General features: G+C 42.2%; 1 protein-coding gene across 2 annotated transcripts in view; it reads right to left on the bottom strand.

The window, feature by feature from the left end:
* Window positions 1-3,945: 3,945 nt before the first annotated feature.
* The window catches only part of tacc1 (transforming, acidic coiled-coil containing protein 1), a 30,955-nt gene continuing 15,110 nt past the window's right edge, over window positions 3,946-19,790 (bottom strand). For both annotated transcript variants that reach the window (XM_070902811.1, XM_070902812.1), the window contains exons 2-13: window positions 15,565-15,674; window positions 11,782-13,354; window positions 10,839-10,902; window positions 9,956-10,145; window positions 9,061-9,125; window positions 8,469-8,600; window positions 8,294-8,370; window positions 8,126-8,169; window positions 7,095-7,258; window positions 6,890-6,996; window positions 6,623-6,743; window positions 3,946-5,618 (exon numbers count right to left, since the gene is read on the bottom strand). In XM_070902811.1, coding sequence (XP_070758912.1) covers window positions 5,553-5,618; window positions 6,623-6,743; window positions 6,890-6,996; window positions 7,095-7,258; window positions 8,126-8,169; window positions 8,294-8,370; window positions 8,469-8,600; window positions 9,061-9,125; window positions 9,956-10,145; window positions 10,839-10,902; window positions 11,782-13,283 — 2,532 coding nt within the window. In that variant the 5' untranslated portion in view covers window positions 13,284-13,354; window positions 15,565-15,674 and the 3' untranslated portion in view covers window positions 3,946-5,552. The remainder of the gene's footprint in view (window positions 5,619-6,622; window positions 6,744-6,889; window positions 6,997-7,094; window positions 7,259-8,125; window positions 8,170-8,293; window positions 8,371-8,468; window positions 8,601-9,060; window positions 9,126-9,955; window positions 10,146-10,838; window positions 10,903-11,781; window positions 13,355-15,564; window positions 15,675-19,790) is intronic.

The raw sequence follows: 19,790 nt of genomic DNA on the forward strand, positions 1-19,790 counted from the left end.
AGTTTCACAGTATATTGAGCAAACAGTGAAACTACATTTGACTGCCACTAAGAGAGAGAAGAAGGAGAATTTGGGAAGGTTTGGGTGAGAACGAAGGATATGTTGCTGAGACAAGGATTCCTCTCCCTGTCTTTCTGACAGCCTAATGGAGAGCAAATGTGGGCTCCTGCAGGGTGGGTGCCCCCCTTCTCACTTATCTGCTCATCTGTGCCTGGAGGCTGTGCAACTGAGGTTCAGAGGGAAAGTTGACTCCACCTCAATATTTCATGGCAAACCATGAAAGTGTCAACTGAGGGAACCAAAAGACCCTTAGGGAGGAATGTTCCTGGAGTAAAGGAAGGGCAGGAAGACAGTGAAAGTAAGGAGACCTCCACGTCTTTAGTGGGGGGGGGGGGGGGGGGGGGGGGGGCTTGACGTCATAGTAACATCCAAACAAACTGCACAGCGCACAGGCTTGAAAAAAACACCCATGGATTAACAGTCAATAAATTGTTGTACTGCGTGAGTGAAACATCTGGTTTATCTTCCCATGAAAGGAACAAGTTCAGCGGGACGAAGGAGCCACTTTAACTTTGCTTTTTAATATCCAGAGTGTTTCTTCTCACTACAGTGAAAGCCACAGAACCAACCATCTTAAATTAGTCCATCAGAGCACAACATCCCTCCAGTCAGCATGAGCACGTGTCAACTCCACATACCCATTTATGAAAAACGAACACTTGAACATGTGCTATGTATGTTTTAGATAATACTGCTTACAAAAACCAGAGGAGACACACCCAGTTCCTACAGACGAATGTTCACAGTTTTAATCTGGCTCCGAAACTTAGACTTTTATTTAACCTCCTAAGACCCAAGCTCTATCTTAATTTCTGCTATTTGGGCTTATTGGGACCTGATAAGTATAAAAACTAAGCATCATCTGTTGACATGATGTGGTTCCGCAGACGGGGACAATTTTGAATTTCCATATAAGCAGAATTAAGTATTATGGTATAACCCAAAATGTGATGTCCACGCATGTGGATGCCAGGTCTTAGGAGGTTAAAGCAGGTTGTAAACGCAGAGTTCAACATTGTGGAACATTTAAAACATGTAGTGTTGCATAATAACAATGAGGCCAAACAATAAGTGAAAGCCAAGGATTGCCAAGTCAACTGGAAAATCCAAAAATCCCACATGCTGAATTTATTGCTTTCTCAGTCAAAGCCAGAGCTCTTGTATGGTCTATTGTTCATTTCTGAAATGCACAAATCAACCATCAAGTGCCTGTTGAGCCCTGTCCAGCACAGATCCCAATATCCACAGTGAGGAGAAAGACCTCGTGAATGTCTGCAGAGGCAGAAGAGTCCTGCAGCTTTTTCAGGAAACTCGTCCAATGTCAGCACCAGAGTAAGGCATAGCTAAATAGCAGAGTGATGCTAAATCCTTTTAGATTTAGGTTATTATTTAGGTATTTACGACTATGCAGCACACTGTAGTAGCCCATATTCTGATTAAGCTGTGGCACATACACGGAATACAAGTATGAGATGAACATTTTCATTAAATTAGTTTAAAAGTCGAAACATTCAAATTGACATCCTTTTATGTTTTCAATCGCAGAGAGAGGACGAAAAAAAGAAAAAGCTCCACGTTACAGTCTGCTATCTCAATGTTTTATGTATTTATGCACGTGCAAAACAACTTCCCATCAGTGGTGCACTGAGATTATCGAGAAGTGACAGGAAACACTTACTTTGACAGACGAAGAACAAGCAGTTGGCCCTCTCCAAGACGCGGGCTTTGCGGTTTCCAACCTGTTGGAGAGGATGAGACGTGAAGCAGCGGTTCTTTGTCCCTCTTTAGTACTCCCCTGGCTGTTTTCTCTGCTCCCCTCACAGCTGGCCGCGCGCTCCCGTCCCACTCCTCACCACACAGAGCAGCCAATGAGAGGCCGCCTCAGCATCCTGAACCCGCCCTCCCCGGCCCAATCACCAGGGTTACAAAAACACACTCCAGCCGCTGGAAAGACCATGGACCTGGATCTGTGGATTATGAAACTTTAACTTTATGTAGAATTCCATTTGCTAACATCTTATAGCTTTATACAGACTGACTCTGCATTTTATGTCTATTTTACTGTTTAAATCAAGAATGTGGAATTTAGTTTATTTGTTAAAGTATTATTATATGCTATAATGTTCTTTCTGTACTTTCCATAAGAGGGAAAGTGATTATTTTTTACTAGGAAGGATGTGATGTTGACACCGAAAACTGGCCCCACATCCCAAAATGTCCTCACAGTTGATGGTTCCATAGCGTTAGCCGTGAAATGTTGTGGGCGCCATTGGTGCTAAATCTGTGTCTTTAAAGTTCCATTGAATAACATTTTTGATATTCAGATTGAATCAAGTAACTGCTGTAATATGTAAAATATGTAGTAGTGCTGAGTTCACTGAAAATCAACACTTGACACACCTTTTAAGTCCAAGTCCACTGGCTTTCTCCCCATCATGCCATGGCTGACAGACAAGGTAAAGGAGAGGCTGACAAAACAAGTCAAAGAGAGCCAGATGTTTTCTTTTACAAGTTTGGACCAAATCTGTGACAAAATGGTGGTGAATATTTTCACAAAGGAGGACCAGTCTTACTTTGGTAGTCAGATCTTGACTTTCTCTGCTATTTAAGGAAGTTGCAGATGCAACAAAGTAAGAAATATCAATTAAATATAAGGACTAAAGCTTTTCAGATGAAGTCAAAAACTATTTCCACATTTTGGATAATAAAAATTAAGTAACTAACTGCCATGCCTAAACCTCCTGACTGATCTGTCAGAATAGGGTCCCATCACGACTGGCCCTGTGTTTGTGGTACTGTGATGTTTAAGGACACCACCATGTGGTGAGAAGGCGCTGCAAATACTGACCCTGGGACAAGGTACACTAAAAGGACAACAAGACAAAACTCATCAAAAAGACATATGTAATAACAGGTAAGTATAGAATTTATTGATATAAACAGTGACAGTAAACATAAAGAAATTACTAAAATTAGCATGAACATATTTTACTGACATCATTCAGATTACTTACCTCCACCTTACTACTTCATTTCCTAATGCGTATGCAGTGGGGAAATGTAAGTACATTTACTCAAGTACTGTACTTAAGTACAAATTTAAGGTACTTGTACTTTTACGTTCGTAATGCCACTTTCCACTTCTACTATTATCTACTATAAATATTGTTACCTTCTCCTTCACTACATTTGTCTGAGAGCTGTAGTTACTACTCACAAATTCAGGGTTTATCCTTACAAAACATATGAAGAGCTTATAAAATATGATGTTTTGTTATTAAACTACCCAAGTATATACAAGTACAGGTGAAACAATTAGTCAATTTATCAATTAGCCAATTGACAGAAAATTAATTGGCATCTATTTTGATAACATTTTGTCATTTTTCATGCAAAAACATTGCATGGTTCCAGCTTCACAAATGTGAGGATTTGCTGCTTTTCTTTTTAATTCACACTATACAAATTTAACCCTATTTGTGATTTTTCATTTCAAGATGACATCATAAAATTCATATTTGGATAAAGCACTCTCAACATGGTAAAAAAAAACAAAAAACGCCAACATTGTGGACCATGCCAGATGACCTGAGACTTATTTGCTGATACATTTATGACTACATTGTTATATTTGTTCAATCTGACTGCTGGAGGAAACTGCAGGCTCTTAACTCACAAACAAGATGCCACTAATGACATGTTTGTAAAGCCAGTGACTGCAAGAGCATGAAAACAATGATGAAATGTGGCTTCTGGCTTCCCTGTTGGGATAAACAGTGACTGTGTTTATATTCATCGCTGCTGTGATAGTGGACTCAGGAACAACAAAGATGTTATGTGTTCCTGATTTGCTCAGCTTAAATGATTCAGGCAATGGAGGAAATATGAAATCTTAACCATTTATTCAATAATGCACAAAATATAGCAGTTAACAGACACTCTGGATATATTTACTTCTTCAATTTTACAAATATTAGGAACAAAATTCTGAGTATTCTTTTCATAAAGTATAAAATGTACACATATTTTACTGTAACAATGGATTTGCATTGAAAAGCACCTTCAGACTAATGTAACACCACTACAATAGGACATAGAGTCACGCTGACACACATGTCATTTTACAACGACATTTGGCAATTGATTGTGCTAACGTAGAAGAAGGCTTCCACAGAAGGACCTGTCCTTTATAACTGAAACACAGCTGACCAAACATGCACTTGTTTGTGCTCCTTCAGGATCAATCCGACCAGAAAATGCTGATGGAGATATTATTACCTGATGAACCTCTGCTCAGATCACCAAAACAGACCTTCACCTTAAAGAGTAACGTAGTCCACCATGTGTGCCCATTCATCTACTGCAGGCAAAGCATTAAAACTGCAAACCCATTATAACTCACTGCTGTTTAGGATATTTTGATCATAAAAGATATATACTATACATTGTATACTTTGGCAACAGAGAAGGAACTGCATGAAGGAACATGAAGAAAGAAAATAGACGAAATAAAGGCACACCAACAACATTTGGGCTCACAGATAAAATATGAATACAGTCCAACAATATCTACATGGCAGCGACTGAATGTGTCAGACTTTTCCACACTCAAACGCAGAGCGAGAAAATTAAACATGGCACATGGTTTAATATTACAATATAATAAGAGCATAAGAGTTTTTACAACTCAAGCGTCAAACTAAACTTTAGTTTCCACCCGTCACCGTCAAACTATCATCAAATGAATAAAATATTATAGAACGGAATTTAAGATATGGTTCTCTTAAGTGCTCTTCATATTTAACAATCCCAGAGATTTGTGGGGGGCATAATGTGCATGATGTAAAACTTCAAACTCTAGAAACAAACTTAAGAAATACTCCGTAATATTACATACAGTTCATTTGCTGATGAGAGTAGATAACCAGCAGTATCACAAAAGAAATGGCAGCAAGAAATATTTATGTGCCAGAAAACTAATACACTATGATCAGTTCAGGCACTCAATATAGAGATTTGTCTTTTGTGAAGACCACATCGTCAACACAGTTAATTACAGTGTAGACGTGCTGTGGTAAAAGATGTCTGTGCTGTGTGACCACATCGTCTTTCCCTTAGTTCCCACTTCAGTTTTGTGTTAAACATGCGGTATAAAATGGCAATGGAAATTCTTTGTAATACAACAAACTAGTAAAAACTGATGAATCTTTACTGTAAATCCTCAACCAAAGATTGTGACGCTTCTCCTTCAAAATAATTAAATGGTAATGTCATGCTAACTTTGTGCTTCTTCAACTGCCATGACATGATTAACACAATGAACAGTTATTTGTTCTGGTTTCATATTTCAGTCTGAAAAGATCAGAAGAGCAAGTGCAAACGTTCTGTGTTTCAATAATATATAACAGAGAGAGAGAGAAAGGTTGACATGTGCTTGTGATCATGTACAGAATTTACATCAATGTTGCAGTGAGAGTTTGATTAAAGGCCTCTTATTCTGTTCCCAGTTTGGCGATCAGTTCGTCGCAGATCTTAGTGAGCTCCTCGATCTCTTGATTCTGTAAGAGACAAAGAGAGGCAGAGCGGTTAGACATTGGTGGTAAAGCTCAGAAGCCAGGACAGAAACGTTCAATAAAAGTCTTTAAATCTGTTCGCAGATCCATTGAGCTGTGTTAGACACTAACATGTATTTGTTAGTGATACAAACAGAATAATATCATATTCAATAGTAATATAACACTTTCAAAGGAGCCATTCTGCATAATGAGTACTTTTACCTTTGATACTTTGGTACATTTGGCTGATAATACTTCTGCACTTTTACTTCAGTAAAGTTTTAAGTTTTGAATCAGGACTTTTACTTGTAATGGAGTATTTTTAGACTATGAGATACTACAGTACCTACTTTTACTTAAGTAAAGGATCTGAGTACTTCTTCCACCACTGACACTAACTGATGGGAAGGACCACACTGTGGTTGGGCCGACACCCATCAGCAAACTAAAAATAAGAGCTAAAAACATGTTTTGTAAATCAATATTATCTATTTTTCATCAGTTACTTTCTTATTTATTTTCAGGGATTTGGGTTGATATAATCGTAATGGGGTTCTGTATCTAAATTTCTTCTTAATTTTCGCCAGACTCTGGTTTTAGTAAATCAAACACTGCCCCCTAGTGTTAGACTCCATGCCAGTGTGTTGGCAGCTGCGCGTTTATAAAATCTGTGCTCAGAGCCTGCACATGTTGAAGGGCTTTACAGTAACTTTACAGATCACTGTGAATTAAGCACTTTTGAAACCCCCATAATTGAACACCATTAAGCTGCATTTTTCTAACATTATGAGTCACATGGGTGGGATTTTGCTCTAAAATCTGTTGGATCTAATTGCACTAAACAGGAAAAGATATGTTACCAACGCAAGAAGAACAAAAAGTTTCAGAGTTCCTCCTGGTGGCACAAGAAAAAGCTGATGGGAAGACACATTTTCAGCACACCCTGCCTTGCACTCACACAGTTTAACTCAGTGAATCCATTTTAATCATGTTTGCAGTCTCCCTACCTTTTGAAGGACAGCTCTTTCAAGTGACTCCGCCTTCATCTGCTCCTTCCTCAGGCTGGCGTTTAGTGCGACACCCTCGGCGTTGGCCTTGGAGCGTACCTGGGCTATCTCCTCATTAGCCCTGTCGGACAGGAAGTGAAGGAGACGAGAGAGGGTGTCAAAATGAGAGACTACATTCTAGCCTTGAAATGCAAATGACTTTTCAGGATTAGAAACCTGTCTAATGGTTGAATCCTGGAATCACAAATTGCAGACATGGAAGCTTACTTGTCCAGTTTCTCCTCAGCATGCACCTTGAGGGTTTGGTATCGCTGCTCCTCCTGCTTGATCCGCATCAGGTAGTCCTGCGCACACTTCTTCAGCACCTCCTCATTCTGGAGAGATACATGTAGAGAATATCTAGTGATCTGGCTATTATGTGATAGTGGGGCTGGCTAGCATCTCATGAGAGTCACACGGAAGCTCTACTGACCTTCTTGAAGCCCTCCAGGACTCCCTTCATGTTCTCGTACCTCCTGAAGAGGTCAGCGAAGGAGCGCTCCACAGAGTTGAGGTCAGCCATGGCCTGATCCCTCTCTGCGGTCAACTGCCTGACTGATTTACTACAGGACAGAGTCTTCTGCTGCTGCTCGTCCTCTGCCACCAACGGAGGAGTCAAAAGATAAGATTTTAAGTAGGTCAGGGCTAGATGTACACCACTTACCGGAAAGACTGGACTGAAACTGCTCTGTCAAATGCAACCTTTATATTATTAAATTGTGTTGATGTTTCATCTGACAGTGCAGGTGGTATGTTTTCCATTGTTTTGGAGATGTAGGCTGCTCCAGCACACGGTGTTTGACAGGATACAGTGACTATAAGATTACTGCCAACTATGTACGTCCATACTGGACATACTAAATATTTAGTATTTTATAGCCACACAGTGGAATATACTTCATTGACCAGGTAAGGCACCTGACTTCAGTACACCTGATCATGTGCTTCACTCGGAGGACAACCTGGCTGCATTGCAGGCCTGACAGAGCATCACGAGGCCTGCTGGTGTTTTTGAGCCACGGACATTGGGCAGTTGTAGACTACAAAAGAACACCAAGCAAATATTAAATATGGTGACTTCGTTAAGTTTAAGTAAACTCAATCCAATTACTTTATGTTCCCCAAAAAGTAGGGATGTATGAATAAAAAAAGGGCTACAATTACTACAATCTCTCATGTGGATGTAAACAAGCTCAGAATAAAGCTCAGCGTTGACACTTTAACCTCATCGACATTGTTTCATTTAAAATCCTCAAATGTTCTGTACTTTCTGACTTGACTATACACATATGAAGTGCAATATATATACTAATGTAATGCATCCTTAAATGTAATGTATCCTGGAGGTGTCACAATATTGGGGGAGCAGTCATGAAATACACACGCTACTTATAATAAGGTATTATTACAGTAAAACAAACAAACCCATGCAGAACATACCACCACCAGGTGGCAGCAACTTACCGATCATCTGTGCAACTGTTTTCTCATACTCTGCCACTATTTTCCTGTCAAGATAAGAATAGAAAGTACACCACTTGTCAACTTTGTTCCTTTAAATTATTTATATTGTTTTCTACATTTGCACTGTGATGGGAAGCAAGGATCAGGGGGAACAGCAGAGCTTCATACCTCATCTCCAAAACCTCAGCTCTGCTCTCCTCGTACTTCCTCTTCCACTCATTGACCTCAATCTCTTTAGTGATGATCTGATCGGAAGACACGGCATGAAGAGAAATAAATCGGATCTAAATAACTAATCATCAGCAGATTCACTTCATGATATGAGTGTGTGACAGTGACGCACCTCTTCTCTGATCAGGGTGAGCACTGTGGCCTTGTCCATCTCACTCAGAGGGATGTTGTCCTGGAACAGGGCTGCCGTGTCCAGGCCCTCACAGCTGGTCACCTTTGTTGTTTGGTTCATGGATATCTCACTCTGTGGAACGTGCAGAAAACACACTGTGAGCTAGTCTAAGTCTAAAATCTGACAAGAACATCCATGATCCTTACATTTTGTAATTAGATCCCTTATGACTTATCACAAACCACTACTTTTGCTGTTTTTACCTTTCATGTCAGATCACATGATGCAAGGAGTGCTCTGGGAAAACTGGTCACATTTGTGTTGATTTTATTAATCAAACATTTGTATAACCTGAAGGTGCAAGTGTGGTTATCTTGAACAAATATTATGTGAGTTACTATTAGATTATTGTGGCAGAATAGCTAATTGGGCATAAGAAAGCAACACAGTATGAAAAAATAGGACTAAAGTTTATGGCTAAACTATCGTTTTCCCAATTGATATAAAGAACAGTTGGTGCAAAACAAGCCATGTCAAGTCATGTTTAAATAATCATTCTGCTCCCTCCCTGTGGTTCCTTTTGTCTACTTACTATATCATCTTTCAGACAGCAGGTGTCCTTCTCTTCCAGGTGATCTGCAATCTTAGTCTCTGAACCTTTGAGGAGAAAAGAACACACAATTCACTGACAAATGACGACTTTTAATTGCACTACTTATTCATAACTAAATTACAAAAGAGAAGCAGATCCACACAGAAGCGCTCAATGTCAATAACTCACCTGAACTTCAGCATTAAGAACATATTGATACTATTTGTCTGGTTTTCATTGGATGGTCTCTTCTGTGATGAAAAGATGCTGTGATACTTGCAGCGCTGACACAGACTGCTTATAATGTACAACTGTGGGAAGCACTTCTTCCCCAGTGTAATATTTATAACTTTCTTTTGTCCAGGACAGGGTTTTGCTGAGCATGCATGCCCCATTTTTCGTCTTCATAAAGTTCGACACATTCTTGGGCCTTTGCAGTCTCCAATAGTCCTGCAGCAGTTGTTGAGAAAGTTATGTAACTGAATCCCTATCCTTGTTCACATTTTCCAATTCATCCTATTGTCGGAAATGCCACCTCTCTGTTATGGCTACTTCTTTAACACCATGCCTCATGCAGACACTGAGCTAAAATGGGCTTTCATGTGTCCTATAAAATACTACTCGCTTAAATACATCACAAGTAAGCTTAGAAGATCGAGTGGAATAAAAGAGACCAGATATTATGACTAGTGACAGAATTATTCAGTCTACTCGTGCTGTTTGCTTCACATAATAAAAACATGCATTGCTTTGTGAAAACATTTTTAGCATGACTTACAACAACCCCTATCTATGGAGGCAAAAGTCTCTTTTCACTATCTGCTATTGTTTATTTTAACTCCAAACACTGCTTTAAACTCTACACACAGTGGAGGGTTTGACAATCCAAACATACCATCCATAACAGGCACATCAATGATTGGCTGTTTTTTCGCCGGTGCTTTGTTGCATTCGGGTTCTCCTCTCTCCTCCTGGCTGTCCGTTGTCTGGCTCATGATGCCAGTGGAGGCCAGCTTCTCCTCATCTGTGGCGTGATGAACTCGCTGAGTGATCTCTGGGGTCTGGACCACCACCTCATCCTCCCCCTGAAGACAAGAGAGGAAGATAGGATCCACATTACAATGTCAAAAAGTGGACAAAATAAAATACATAAAAACAACTCCAGTTAGCAGCTTTAACAAAAACTGTTCCTAGTGCATGGGAAAGTGTATATGTACCATTATGGATTTAAACTTTTCATGTACAATTGTGGATACAGTGCACAATGATACTGAAAGTATCACTTCTCACGTTAATTCATATCAAACGCAACTCCAGTGTTTAATGAATATATTCCACCTGCATTATGCTGGGGAAGTTACGCCACATAAAGTAACATTAGTGAGCAAACACTGACAAACTATGTCACAATAAGTTATCTTGGAGACTCTGGTATTATATAACACCTTGTAAGGATGGAGGAGGTGATGATGTTGAGGGCACATGGGAGCAGCAGACTAATATTTGACCGCAGAGTGATAAGTCACAGGTCTGTCATCATGCCAAGCCGGCACTGCAGAGCTGGAGACACTGCTGATGCTCCTGTCAGCTTGTGTCACAGTGTGTGTGTGTGTGTGTGTGTGTGTGTGTGTGTGTGTGTGTGTGTGTGTGTGTGTGTGTGTGAAGAGGTGAGGCCAAGAGGTTGGACAGCTGCTGAATAATGGACAAATTGCAGTGTCACTGCAGTAAGGTGAAACATTTCAGCTGACACAACACTCACACGGAAACACACACTTTACCTGATGACACACGTCCAGCACCAACGACTGGCTCTCATCATATTTCTGAAGTTTACAGGAATTCCTACAAAACAAGCACATAACAACGATACAAGTGTCAGATTATGTAGATCCACGAGTAGTGATCCTTTAACATTTTATTTCCTCTTCCTCCTGTTTATACAACCATTGAGCTGCAAGCTTGTCTATGCCTTTTGAGCCGATTGCATAGCCCCATATTGAAGGAGGTACAGCTACATACAGTTACATACATAGCTAGTATAGCTACTGCCCAACTTCTATAGGGATCACAAGACGGGACAAATTAACTCGCTGATGTATCAGGGGATGGTCTTGTGAGCTGAGGTGGAACCGAGGAAGACATTTATTCCCCCCACATGCTCCCTCGACACTCAGTTCTGACATGGCACATGCCACGATGAGAGTAAAATGGGAAGCCAGCATGCACGAAAGAAAGACAGCGTCGATAGTGAGAGTACTTACAACAGAAAACAGAGAAACTTGACTTGTTCAGTTGTCCTGGGGCTAATAGAGGTGGACCAAAGCAGAGGACGGGGGTTGCGTAACACACAAGGGGAAGAAGGATGAAGGATGAAGGATGAAGAGGATATTGATCAAGGGGACGAAGAACAGACCAGGGGGAAGAGAGGTGTTCAGCTGAGCATGTTAGATAATTTAAAGTTTGAGCATAAATACAAGATGCAGACAGACCTGGAAAAGCTGACACTAGTCCAAACCACTGAAGCTAAAAGCCTATATATAACCTGGGATTGCATCATCGGTCAGTATGCAGAGTTAAGTGTTTGGCATGTGTTCAAAGCATTGTATGGTACGTACCACTAGCAGATGTAAATATTCTTTTTTTATTGGGGATAATGTCACAACCTCACAATTGCAAACTCTTTGGGCAAGAAATAAAGTTTTCATTTTGCTGCAGACTTACGTGATTGTCCTCTCTTTGCTTGTCTTGGGAATCTGCCTCGCTTTCTTCTCGCCCGCCGGATGCCCTGCTTTCTGTTTTCCTCCATCTTTTACTTTTTTCTCCGGTTGAGGGGCCCCGCTGGACGAGTCCTCTGTGCTCAGGGTTTTGGAGGATTTAAAAGGGTCCACAGAGTCGTCAAAATTGTCTGGATCAAAACTGTAGGAGCTCTTAGGGAGTACTGGGGAGCTGCTCATTGTGCTATTACTACCAAACGGATTGAAGTTCGGGTCGTCCCACTGACTGGGATCAAAGTTATATGTTCCTGTCTTGGGAATAGGAACATCGTCAAGGTTCAGAGCTGCAGCAGAGTCTGAAACTGGCAAAGCAGTTTCTGGAAGAGGATCTGAAACTGGTTCTGATGCTGGTTTAGAAAATGGTTCTGACGCTGGTTGAGAATCGGTTTCTGACATTGTTGGTTCTGGTGCAGGTTTGCAGGGAGCCTCTGATCCTTTGGGCTTCTGCTTCTTAGCTGCGAGTCTGCTGATTGTCTTTTTACCACCTAATTTCCTCGGTCGTGGCTTACTGACTGTCCCCTCATCCAAACCGAACTCCAGCAGCACAGGCTTCACCTCTGATGATGACTCCATCAGGTCCACTTCTGCTGGAGCTGCCGAGCTGGCCTCACAGACAGGCAGTGAGCCACCGAGGGGCTCGAGTCTAGGGAGAGAACTCGGACCGCACGGTGGGGGAGAGTTCTGGATTTTGGATCCACCACTGGTGAAGGGGTTAAAGCTGTCATCCAGCTGGTCAGGGTCAAATTTGTAAGTGGCCTTGGGAACAGGAAGTTCTTGTTCCTCATTTGTTTGGGCGAGCTCGTTCAGCGAGGCCTTTACCTTCAGGGACGGAGGCTTAGGCTTGCTGGTTTTAGTCTTTTTAGTGGGCTCTATCTGGTTGAGGCCATTGCACTGTGGTTCTGGTTCAGCAAGAGGTTTCTGCTCAGGGGGCTCTGGAGCTGGGCTGGTTGCAGGTTCACTGCTCTGGACTGAGTCTGGTTCGGGGATTGGAGCAGGAGCAGGAGCAGGAGCAGGAGCAGAAGCTGGGGATGGGGCTGGGGCTGGGGCTGGGGATGGGGCTGGGGCTGGGGCTTGGGCTGGAGCTGGGGCTGGGGCTGGGGCTGGGGATGGGGCTGGGGCTGGGGCTGGGGCTGGGGCTGGGGCTGGGGATGAGGCTGGGGCTGGGGATGGGGCTGGAGCTGGAGCAGGAGCAGGAGCTTCAGCTGGAGCTGGCGCTGGAGCCACATCTGGGACAGGATCAGCAACTAGGACGGGAACTGGGGCTTGGGATGGCTCAGAGGATGGCGCTGTGCATTTAGCCTCTTCAGGCGTTTCCTTCACTGAGGATGAAGCAGGGACAGGCACAGAGCCCAAGGCTTCTGGGAGATTCTCTGTTTGTTCTGCTTCCAGGGTCTGGATGTTTACTTCCAGTGGGCCACCCATGGGGGCCACAGGCTCATCCTGACCCATGCTGTGGCTGAGCAAAATATCCTGATCCCAAACAGGAGAAGTCACTATCAAGTGCTCCTCTTGATCCACATCTGAAAAAGAAATGAGAAGAAAAAGAAAGAAAAAACAGAATTAACAATAAAAACATATTCAAAGTATGGAAAACCTGTGATAATCTGCCCAATCAAATCTAAACTGAGATGTAGGTGACATCTGATTGGTTACAAGCCAGCCAACTGTTCCAATTGCTGCTGTTGCCATGGCGATGTCTTACTATGAGTAGTAGTAGTTCAAGTAGTGCATTAGAAAATAGAAGGGGAATGATTTATTTTGTGTTGTGTGTTGAGGACAACAGGGGTAGCGACTGTTGTGGTGTAATTATTGCCTCCAGAAAACCTTTTGACACATGGACATATTTCAGTACGCCTGTCATATTCTTGAAATATTATGTTGCTAGGAGACTAGCACAGCCTACCGTGTTTCTAACTGCTTCCTTTCACATTAGCATGTCGCCAGAGTGTCATTTAGTAATCCTGCAGTCCAACGTGCCCATACAAACATCCTTCCTCACTCATATCCACATGCATATTCAATACAAACACAGTAACATTCCCTTTTTGTTCTCTCACTCTTGTGTTTATAAAGGCAGAACATGTCACAGCAGGGATATATCTCACTCAGCTGCAATGCCTGTTTGCAATAATACGCAACACATGTGGTCTAATTTGACTAATATAGGAATTGTTTTTTAATTAATTTGTTTTCCATTTTGTATGATATATTTCATTGATTTTAGTATGAGTAAAAAGTACTATGTACTCGTGCATGGTAGGTAAACACCTATATCATATTAATGATTATCTTGAATTTAAAGCAATTTTTTAAAAACCAAGACATTGCAAAATAGTATTGATAACGAATGTTATATGTATTAACTCATCATTTATCATCCATTTCACCACAGGAGACATACAAAGCAACCCTGAAGTATCCATCTGTTAATATAGTCAAGTTAAGGTTCGACTTCAACAAAGTCTTCAACTATCTATTAAACATTTATAATACTGTCACCATGTATAGACTGACGCTGAAGCAGTAATGGAGACTTTGGATGGGCACAGACGGACACAGCAATCAGTGTGTTTACATTCAAGTAGTTTCTAGAAGCACTGCAACTAATGCCTGCCAGGATTCAAACTTCCTCATTCACAGCTGCGGGAAGGGGTGTTTGTGGTTGAAACAAAAGTCAACTCCCTCCTTGCTCCACACTTGTTGACCTTTACAATGTACACTTTTGGAAAATGTCGTTGGAGCTGTTTTACAGGAAGGTTTTATTCCTAATGAAATGGCAACTGCCTCACATCAACGCGTGGCCTCCTAAAAACCTCCGTAAAAAAGGCGAGCTGCATGACGATTTCAGCCTGATAACAAGCTTTGTTCAGTCACTCCCCTCATTGTGACCTCTATCAGTTACCAATACAAAACAGGGTGAACCAAAGCTTTTGTTGAACCTGTTGAATTCCAGAGCAAAGGCCATTCCCACACTCTGCTATAGGCTCCTCCTGTTAGTGATTCAAACTGACAACAACAGTGCTTCCGCCATCATCACACCCAAAACCCACCCAAAATCCCTGCTCAGTGTGCACACCAGCTTACATACCAAGCATGCATGTTTCACAGCTTAGGTATTATTAACCTTAAGTACCTGTAACAAAACATTGCAATTCAATAACACGTTTTTTATGATCCATAAGAAACTTGAATATTGGCATAACTTGTCGTGATACTCATAGGTAAAAAAAAAAAGCAGGTAAATTCCTATTTAAAGCTCAAATGCAGTAGGTGGGTACATTCCTCAAACAGTCAGAGTGCATATGTATCCAATTACTGTGGTGTGGTGAACCTGACACGCCATGCACACAGTTCAGACACAGTGGTGGAATTCATAAATCCCCAAATGTGTGATTTACAATGACTATTTTAACATATAAAGATGATTTAGTTGACACATCTTTTCTTTCATTGACTATAAAGACAAACACATGCTCACACATGTGATGTCTGAACATGTAGAGCAACATCAAAAGACTCTTGTTTCCATGGCAACTTCAGGGAGGGACAATCTGTCTATGATGTGTGCTGGGCGCTTGAAAAGGCATTTCTTCTGATCTGTTTAATATTTTTATGTTAATGAGAACCTTCAGCTCCCCCGAGGTGTTACTGCAGTGTGTTTACGTCTTGGGACAGTACGCTGACTCTGCCTTCCCTTTATCTCTCTCTCTTCTCTCAGCAGTGGCCTCACCTGTTTTGTCTGCATCAGTGTTGTTGTTCTCCAGCTCTCCTGGGAAGGTCAGAGGGACGTGGACAGGAGTTGCTGCTTCGGGAGTGTCAAACTGACCCTCTGAGTCAGAGCTGTGGAAGCCAGAGAGACACAGAGAGAGAGAGAGAGAAAGAGTGTGAACTTCCCAAACATTCAAACATGAGGAAGTAGGAGGACAGAAATAACTGATTTAAATCATGCAACTGAGGAGTAGTGATCACATTATAAACATTTGAACTATGCAAACTCAAAAGCAAAAGGCTGAATCAGCGCTGTGAACTGTAAAGATGACTTGCGTAAACAGCACTGCACTAACTGCATTAAAATGTCCAATATGTGGTAAATGCAACTCTTTATTTCTATTCCCTCACAAATGTATTCAATCATACGGAGAACTTATTTAATTCCAGATACTGTAGGATTCATGGCATCATAATCTAAGCTAGTGTTTCACAACCATCTTAGCTTGTGATCCTTTAAGTGTCTACTTGTGACCCTCTAATCACAGCAGGTTGCAGTTCAACGACAGGGTGATGTTCCCCTCTAGCGTTGCTTTGAATGCCTAAAGGGGTAACACTACTACCACGTTTTGAATGTGTCAATGCTGTTGTGGATATAAATCTGAAGAGTACTGAATATAATCATATACACATTTCAATATTTCTAGTATTATGTATCATGTGCTAAGAGCAATCTGATGTGCTTTTGCGAGTCTTTACTGTCCCAAATCCATCTAAATGATACCTTACTACCCTGCCTTCTCCTCTGACGTTGTATTGTACTTTGGCAGCGCTCGGCACTATTTGATTCATGCCAGTTAAGGGGAGAACATTTAAGTAAAAGACAGAAAGAGGAAATAGGGCAGCCCACTCTTTCCTGTCACATCTTCAGCAGTATGAGGTATGAGACTGCACCATACAAACTATACTGTAAATATATTTCAAAATAACATGGGAACACTGCGGCTACAATATATTTGGACCCTTTTCAACACTGACTTGTGATTTTAACATTGTAGATTCAATTTGATCTGATCATTTCAGGAGACAACATGACAGTGTAGTTAGATATTGATGTGACTCTGGTTAGATAACTGCTGGGATAGTAAAGAAACATTTAAGGCAGGGTTGTGATACATTATCTGGTCAATAAAATGTTTAAGTGTGGAAGTCGGCACAAAGAAGTAGATGTGAAATCTTTGTGTTCACTTGGAACAATGGCTGAGATAATATAATTATCACAGCAGACATGAGGAGCAGAGTCAATAAGGCCTTGAGCATGTGTCATGTTTGAGTGTTAGCAATGATTACATCATTAAACTGCACCTGACAGCCGTGTGTTATTTCTGTGAGGCCACAGAAATGAGGATGTGCCAGAGAGGCTGAGAAAAACATTCAGTTGAAACACTGTCACAGTCTAAACACAGCCCCTCCAGAAATGTGTCAGCGCTGCTCGACAACACAACACATTTGACATCTCTGCATGGAAATGAAAGAAACGTTGATGCAGACAGCAGATATGTTTTTCCCTCCTCTTTTTCCTCTGCCCAATTCATCTACCCTTCATAATATTAAGATTCCTCAACCTGACAGGTGGACACACCCACACACACATGAACACACTTGTGAAAATGCCCCCACAGTCTCAGTAGTCTCAGGGCTCTAGCACAACACTTGCCTGCAGCCTTGAGATCTCTCCTCCTCCTCTTCCTCTCCTCTCTCTCCACGTTGCTCCCTCTCCTCGCTGGCCTCCTGCCCCTCTTCATCCTCCTCTCCCTCTCCCCCTCGCACCGCCGTCCACGTCCATTTGGCCCATGACACGGGTGACAGCCAAGACATCGCCCCTCCTTTCTCAGGGGGTTCTTCAGCCCTCTGTCGACTCAAGGATTCAGTGGACTGGTTTCCAGAGCCTGACCGATCCTCTTCTGTGTGTTTGTTCTTCTTCAGATTTTCACCCTGCCACCAGCTCTCACATCTTTCCACAGAGCCTCTCTCTTCACATGAGTTGAAAGGAAGGAGACATTTTTTCTCACTCTATTCTATTTGTATATTTTCAGTCTCAAAATCACAAAGATTTCAGCTGCTTTCTATATCTTCTCTTTTCTTTTTTTCCCAGTCACGCTTCCTCTCCCTCTGCCTCTGTGGCAGAATACCACAGCTCTGATCAGCTGGGTCTCAAAATGCTGTTCTCACTCTCTCCTCCACTGAACCCCCCTCCCCAGCCATTCCCCTCCACTTCGGGACAGTCCACTGACAAAAAACACAGCGGGGGAGGCAGGAAGCTTGAAGTTCTAAAAATGAACGCACCTTCTTCGCTCAGCTAAACGAGTTCCCCTGCGGTTGGAGAATGGTACGTCCCTGTCAGGCCGCTCTTCCACTCTGAAGCAGAAGGAGGGAGTCAGAAAACAAACACAGGAGGAGGAGGAGGAGGGGCTGAACCGTTGGGGCTCCACATTTTGTAGCCCAGAGAGAGAGGTTAGGAATGTGGGGCTGGATCCTAAAGCCTTCTTTGCTCCCCCAGGCTGTTAAACAGTTAACTGTTTCTCCCATCCAGTGGCAGGCATGCATGACCAGGGGAACCAGTTCTGTTGGACAGCCCCAGGAGATCTACCTGGCTGAATTCAATTTGTCTGCAGTAACCCTTCAGACCACTGAACTGACTGGGATCCATGTCCTATAGTGCACTCATTAATAGATGGTAAAAACCCATTGTAGCATCTGACACAGGTACATATTGTTGAATGTCGTCAAGGTAAAGGAAAAGAAAGAAAGCACGACATTACTCATGAGGTGTGTCTGAAGTACCACAGCAGAGACTGCTCTCTACAATAACTAATGCTGCTAAAGCCATTCACTAGTATCAACAGAGGACTCTCCATGTAAACCAAGAGACCCTTGAAATAAGAAGCCCACCATTGGCCCTGATGTTCTCTATACACATGCTCCCACTAGACATGTTATCCGCAAACACAACATTCATGATCATCGTTATATGCTGAATCGCTGCTCTCCTATGAGCCAGAGTGCAGCCTCAGGTCGGGCTCTGCTGGCTGTTGCTAAGGTGATGGGCTTTTGCGGTCAGTGCCCCTCAACTTTGGAGCTTCTGTGCTTAAAAGACAGGTTCCCATTTTTTAAGCTCTACCTTAAAACAATTCTCACATGCCTGTGTGTACATCAAAAGAGTTAGTGGTCAATGAACTGATTCCTTTTGTCCACACTGCAGAGATGTCTTCATGGCCAGTACTGATGGGAGGAATGATTGTAGCCACCAATAACTCTTTTAATGTACACACAGGCATGCTTTCATTGTACAAAGAGACAAGTGAGTACGGCATTAAGATAGATTTGTAAAGACATCTATCCTTTAATTTGCAGGTGAGCATCTCATAAATGATGACAAAGGAAAACCCCATAAAAAAAGAGGCACAGCACTCACAAGATGAAATCAACCAAGGGGATTTAACAGACTCTGTGCATACAGTATGTTGGGGATTGACAAATCTCTGATAAATGGCTAATATGACCCACATTTGCAGCAGTGTTTGCAATGGCAATTTAGTTACTTTAAACTCAGTGCTTTTTCAAGAACACCTCTATGGTGTATGTGATGTTTTCTGCTTCGTGAGCCTTGTCATATAACACGCTAAAGCATCCTCAGTGTGTGTATTGTTTTCTAATACTGTACTCCCCCTCCAGAAACTCCTCCAGGGTTTGTCTTGGCCACGCAGCAGCTAAACTCCTCCCAAATTCCAATGGAGGAGCAGAGACACACGTGCCTCAGTCCAGCTCACAGTTTCCACATTGGACCAGAAAAGGTGGAGTTTGTCCTCTGACCACTTATTTACTGTCTGGAGTCTGGTGGAGTTTGAGGCTTGAGGCTGGGCTGCTTGCATTAGTCTTGTGCAAGTAGTAGTTAGCAAGTAGCTCAAAGAGATTATCACTGGAGCACAAGAATCAATTTGTGCCTTTATTCTCTCTTTCTTGTCTGTCTCGCAAAAAGAACCAGGCATTCCTGTCTTGGAAGTCATTAAGCATCAGTGGAGACCCTCAGTCGCTCAGGCTCATTAGAATAAACTATTCCCACATGCTATCCTTGTCAATAATCCTCGATCAGCACTCAGTTGAGTTTGATTAATGGACAAGGCTACAATACGTGAGAAACCTTAAAGGGAGGGTGAAATAGTGAAGTGTTTTCTGCATCTGTGGGGG

The sequence above is a fragment of the Enoplosus armatus genome, chromosome 3, assembly GCF_043641665.1.
Source record: "Enoplosus armatus isolate fEnoArm2 chromosome 3, fEnoArm2.hap1, whole genome shotgun sequence".
Taxonomy (NCBI): Eukaryota; Metazoa; Chordata; class Actinopteri; order Centrarchiformes; family Enoplosidae; genus Enoplosus; species Enoplosus armatus.